The sequence below is a fragment of the Eptatretus burgeri genome, chromosome 9, assembly GCF_056783735.1.
Source record: "Eptatretus burgeri isolate ZD-2024b chromosome 9, Ebu_testis_v1, whole genome shotgun sequence".
Classification (NCBI taxonomy): domain Eukaryota; kingdom Metazoa; phylum Chordata; class Myxini; order Myxiniformes; family Myxinidae; genus Eptatretus; species Eptatretus burgeri.
This window is the reverse complement of record NC_140969.1, coordinates 5,158,245-5,164,244: the sequence shown is the minus strand read 5'-3', so window position 1 is coordinate 5,164,244 and position 6,000 is coordinate 5,158,245. Positions and strand designations below refer to the sequence as shown.

Genomic DNA, 6,000 nt, shown 5'->3' with positions numbered 1-6,000 from the left:
TTGGGGGGAGCTTTATTCCCCCAGCTCACCAATAATTTTAGCCAAAAGTAAATGTCATGAAGATTCAACACTCAAGAAATAGGCCTAAACTACTCAGTGCATTGTTTGGTAGATACAAAATAAACATAATCTGGAAGTTTATCATTGATGGCATATATCCTGTGATTGTGCACGCCAGTGAAATTAACGATGAAATGGACCGAATGGCATTCCCCGATTGGTTCATACCTCGGATTTTTAACTAAAACATCAATCAATGAAGTCGATACTGACACATTCAAATGATTTTTATGTATCGATGAAATATCAGGACAGATGGAGAAGACTTCCATTCCCATCCGGCAAAGACTTTGCTCACATCCACGGAATGCTGGTACCAACAAGAGTTCAACTACCCTGAATACCCGAGATAATTTGCACCAGATTTTTCATGGAAAAACGGTCCAAAGTTGTTTTTCCCATTTTCCTTGATAACTAACTTATTTTAAATGTCTGTTTGAAGGAGTCTGTATATTCCTTGTAGTCCTTGGGCTCGATAGGGCTACAGTGCACCCCCCCCCACCCCCAGTATGCTACTTGGTTGGTATATTTTTGTTCCTTGGGATGTTAACATGAGAAACATTTTCTCCTTGGGTGAGAAAAATGATGTTAACATGAAATATCTTGGGGTGGAATTGTAAGGGTGTTCCAAAAAGATCTGGACAACTTTGGTTGTTAATATATTTACTAACGCACATGATTCAATGATACCCTTTGTTTTATATGATGCAGAAACTCATAATGTTTTCTATATTTTCAGGTTTGGTGGTTTCACATAAAGAAAATGGCGACTCCACTGGAGAAAGCTCAGTGCATCGAATGGTTCATCGAGACGAGATCCGACACGCAATTTCAGCGTAATTTCCATACAAGGTATGGAAGGAATTCACAATCGTGGACTCGTATCAGAGAGTGGTACAAGCGGTTTCAGCAGGAACTCAAAACAAATGACGGACCCAAACGCCAGACGTTGTCCTTGGAAATGCTCAGTTGCACAGAGTATGACAAAGATTACCTGAAAAAGGTCATGTTCACAGATGAAGGTCGTGTTTCGGGGAAGGTCAACTGGCACAATGTGAGGATCTGGGGCTCTGAAAACCCCCACATGGTCATTGAACACATGCACGATAGTCCAAAGGTGAGTGTGTCGTGTGGCCTTCTCCATGACTGCTTGGTCGATCCGTTTTTCTTTGCGGAGGATACAGTGACCTCAACAATTTACATGAACATGTTGGTAGGATTCGCCTTCCCACAGATTGAAGACCTGCAACCCGATATCATTTTTCAACAGGACGGCGCTCCCCCTCATTGGGCCTTCGTCATTCGAGCCATCCTGAATGAAAAATTTCCAGGGCACTGGATTGGCCAAGACGGCTCAATCGCCTGGCCTCCATGATCACCAGACATAAACCCCTTTTAATTTTTTTTCTGTTGGGGTTTGTCAAAGATGTTGTCTACAACACCAAGGTGGCAAATTTGCGGGATCTTCGTTCTCGGATCACAGCTGCATGCGCACTGATGGACGCAAACATGCTGAGCCAAACACGGTAAGAACTCATGGACCGTCTTGATGTCCTGCACGTGACAAACAGAGCTCACATTGAGTGTATTGATCGTGTGCACAAAACTTTATGAGTTCTCAATCATACAAACCAAAGGATATCATTTGTGGTTCTAAATTTATTAACAACCAAAGTTTTCCAGGTCTTTTTGGAACATCCTGTACAGTGGCCACCTTGTTGATAGGTTCCCATAACCCGTGATGCATTTTTCGTCCTCTGAAATTTCATGGTATGGTTGCTTTGTGGTATGTTTGTTGATCATGGAATGTTTGTTGATTGTTGCATATCATTTAAAGGTTATTCAACTGCCTGTTCAATGGTGTATTAAATGTACATTTCTGATGAACATTCATCCGAACAGAGTCCTATAATCACAATGATAAATATAATCAAAGCAAACACTTCATCGAATGAACATGACTTATTATGATTATATTAGCCTCCGTTGGACTTAGTCTGAAATGGGGGCTCATGGATTTGGTCTCGATTTTTGTGTCCGTACGTGCATGTGTCCGCAACAATATCTCGGACATGTATGGACCGATTTTATTCGTACTTGGCACAACGACAACACATGATGGTATACATATGCACGTCATTTTTGTTTCCGACATCAGATCCAAGATGGCCGACTGGTAGCAATTTTAGTTGTAAAAAAATAATACCTAGTGTCGAACACGTCATTAACCATTTCTCGGACATGCATTTACCGATGTTGTTTAAACTTGGCACACAGGTAATGAATGATGGCTTACATATGCACATCATTTTCTTTTTGAGATCAGATCCAAGATGTTTCAGAGTTCACCTACTACACTCGAACACATGGAGGGACATTCAGAGTTCACTAACTATGCTCTAACCTTACCGAAGGTGGATGGAGGTTATGTTTTAACCCCTGTCTATCTGTTTGGTTGTTACCTGTGAAAATCGAAGATATTTTAAGTCTATTGGTTGGTTATTACGTTGTTATGCCTGGTGTTGGCTTAATGGTTAAGGTAGTGGGCTTGGGATCCTAGGGTCCTGAGTTCAAATCCCGCTCAGCTGTTGAATTAACACCAGGTGGGGTTGACTCTGCCTGTCATCCTTCCGAGGTCGGCAAAATGAGTGCCAGCATGCTGGTATACTGTGTCGGAGTGGCGACCCGTCCAGGATTGTTCCCAATAGCCAAGGAGACTGCTTCGGCGGCACCAACGCTCTGCACAGAGTATGGTCCTAATGGATGGATTACGTTATTACTTGGCAATTTTTTTTTTTTGACATGTTGATCGTTTCCATTTGTTTGTCTGTCTGCGCACCTTTAATCGCCTGCACAGAGAGAATACACAGGTCACAGTTTTAAACCGATCTTCACGAAACTTCACCAAATGGTGGAGTTGGTAATCCAACTGAATCCTATTTATTTTTGAGGTCAAAAGGTCCTTACAGGCCATAGGTTAACAACTTTTACAAATTTCTAAAATCCTCAATTTCAATCTGATTGACTTCAAATTTCAAGAGGATTAGCAGCATATTAGGTTACTGAATTCAACCAACTATTATTTTTGAGGTCAACAGAGGCCGACTTTCTAAAATCCTCAATTTTCATCCGATTGACATGAAATTTGAACAAGATTTTCTTACCAGCGCACTTAATTCAACCACAAATTATTTTTGAGGTCAACATAGACTAAAGGTTCATTTTTCCAAGAAAGTGCTAAAGCAGAAACTCTGCCAAAGGCATTGATGGCAGGTGTGACCAACAGTAAATTCATAATTTTGATCACATCTCAAACAATATTTATTTGTGCAATTTCTGTTTTTTACGCCAACAACAACAGCACATATATTCAGGAGATCTCATTTTGTGAGTATTTGTCCATTTCATTTAGTTGGGCTTGGAAGTAACGAAGCTGCACCATGGGTAGGTTTGGGATTTAAGTCACCTTTCACTGTACAGGAAAGTCCTACCTCGTATGCTTTGCCATTGGCGTAAATTGCCAAAATCTTTGACAATGTTTTAAACGTAGATGTCACTAAAACTGAAAAAATTGACATTTAACAGGAAGGCCTACGCAGAGTAACCAAACCCGGTTTTACCTCTTGTTCCTTCCCCACTATTAACCGTAAGTGACCACCCAATACCAGGAAATGAGCACGTACTTTAACCTTTGTCCGGTGCACATACTCAAGCACGTCGTACTCAGGTGCACAAACTCCATCACGTACCCCAGTGCATATGCTGCAGCACGTACTGAGAACTAACAGCCCGAGCTCTGATAAACTGAGAACAGTATTCTCGCCTGGAGGGTACATTCAAGTTTTTCAAAGCTATATCGCTTGGTTGATTGAACTTGTCCTTGATCCCTTTTTGGCTGAGTCAAACACTTGATTACAGATGCCCTGATGATGCTTCTTCAGTGTTTCAAGCTGCTCTGCATCTGCTGTGCCAGTATCGTATCATGCAGGCATTCTCCTCGTCTGTGATAAGCTAGTGTCTGAAAGGCAGAGATTCCTCCCCTCTTGATATATACGCAGCCTCAAAGCAGCTGCCAATCAAAGTCAGATTGCATTATTTCCAGTTCATTGAGGGTCCCAACAGCAATCTCTTTGAATTCATAGGTCGACATCAAGCTATTTCAGGATCTTGGACAGATTGTTTTGAGAATGCGACCAGCAACCCTCGTTCCAAAGTAGAAGGTGAATGTCTCCATCTGAAACTTGATGCCAATGACAATGCTTTTACTTTATCAGAGATTTATGATTTCCAGGGGTTGACTGGCACTAGCTTGACTGTTTGTAAATAGAATTGAAAAAAAAAAAAACTTCACATAAAGGTGAAGACATCCATTTCAACAGAGATTTAATAGGGAATTTACACTTTTCCTCTTTCTAAATCCCAATCTACACAAACAAGTAACGACCCTCCCCCAATAAATAAGCCTCGTATACAGGTATTTTTCAAACAATGTGTTAGTTTTTATATGAAGATTATAGATGTGTATCTAAGTTGTATAATGTTACTGTAAATTGGGATACGAGTTTCCATTCATAAAGTTTTCAGATTAAAACATTCGCTGCTTTCCCATCCGACATTCTCTCCGTGCAGGTAACAGTATCTGTCCAAGTATTTTTGCCAAGTGTTAAAAGTTCATCAAACAACACGGTCATGCTTCCATTCTTGGAATCTAATACCGTCACATTGAAAATGTGCTTTGGCTTTCGACAGAAATCCATAGAAGGAGCTGTGTCTGTACTTTTGCCTCCTTACGGATCAATGTCATCAACACCATGAGCTTCTCAACACAGCAGAAGATGGATCATGGTGTCATGACATTTGGTATACGTCACAAGCCTCTAAATTCTTGAAAGTAGTCTCACCTGACCTTATGCCAAACTACAATTGGTGGATATTTTGTTAAATGAGGACTCTCATTGTTATCAATTGACCATTGTGCAACATAAGAAAATCCATTTACTGTACAGGTGATCCATAATTAAATCACTATTTTAATAATATACATACTCTCTTTTTATTAGAGGTCGAGCATTATTTTTTTTTGTTATTTGAAATCTTTTTCATTGCCATAAATATTCATTTTTCTTTGCTTTCAGATGGATCCATTACGGCTGAGAGATGAACCATTGCTCAAAGAGCGCAGATTGCTGCGCGGTATGACATTTGGCTGTCTGTAATTGTGGCTCAATGATGGTGGCGGCAACAAATGGGAAGACGTGCCACTTTGGATCCAGAAATGATTAAAAACTGTCACCCAAAGCTTATAACAACTGGTAAGATCAGGAAGACGTACCGCAGCGAGATCACTTGAAAACATTGACGGGTATGAGACATGTTAACAAGGAGCCCAAAGAATCCGTACGTTTCATCTGTACTTACTTGGTCATCCTATATGCCAAATTGGAGATTGTGTTTATCGAGATTTCAGCGAGACGGTATGCTCATGCTTGACTTGTAATCTCTCTTTGCTTGTGGGTGTCATCTTCTCACGATTTTGTTTTTTGAATCCATAGAGGAGGCTTGTGGAGGAGTTAGAACATAGAAGATATCAGAATGTAACAGAACAAAAGGAAAAGTAGAACAAGAGAGGGGAAACACAACAACAGTAGGTTTGAGGGACTAAATAGAATAAAATAGAGGGAGACCTGGATAAATTAGCGATGTGGCGAAGAATGAGGGGTAGGGAAGGATGCACGAGGTGGACAAGGTGGATACAGAAGCAAACTTTCAGGAAGGAAAAACTGGATGTTTGGAAAGAGGTGGATTTGGGTAGAGTTAATTGGGGTAGAAAACATCATGGTTTTAAATTGGCAGTGATCTGAGATGGTGGTGAGCAGCTGTCTTGAAGACATGGAAGGCAGAATGACATTGAAGAGGATGTGGAAGTTGGTTCCACAGGTG

The 6,000-nt window shown here is 40.7% G+C and overlaps 1 protein-coding gene across 2 annotated transcripts in view; it reads left to right on the top strand.

The window, feature by feature from the left end:
- The first annotated feature begins 811 nt into the window (after positions 1–811).
- Positions 812–6,000, top strand: part of LOC147019455 (uncharacterized) — a 76,109-nt gene continuing 70,920 nt past the window's right edge. The window contains exons 1-2 of one of the 2 annotated variants that reach the window (XR_015061416.1): positions 812–1,177; positions 5,196–5,372. Coding sequence is in view for 1 of the 2 variants with exons in the window: in XM_085893971.1 (XP_085750097.1) it covers positions 824–1,177; positions 5,196–5,276 (435 nt within the window). In the remaining variant the exon portion in view is untranslated. Of the gene's footprint in view, positions 1,178–5,195; positions 5,658–6,000 lie in introns of those variants that run through there. The other variant, XM_085893971.1, reaches the window with a different exon arrangement.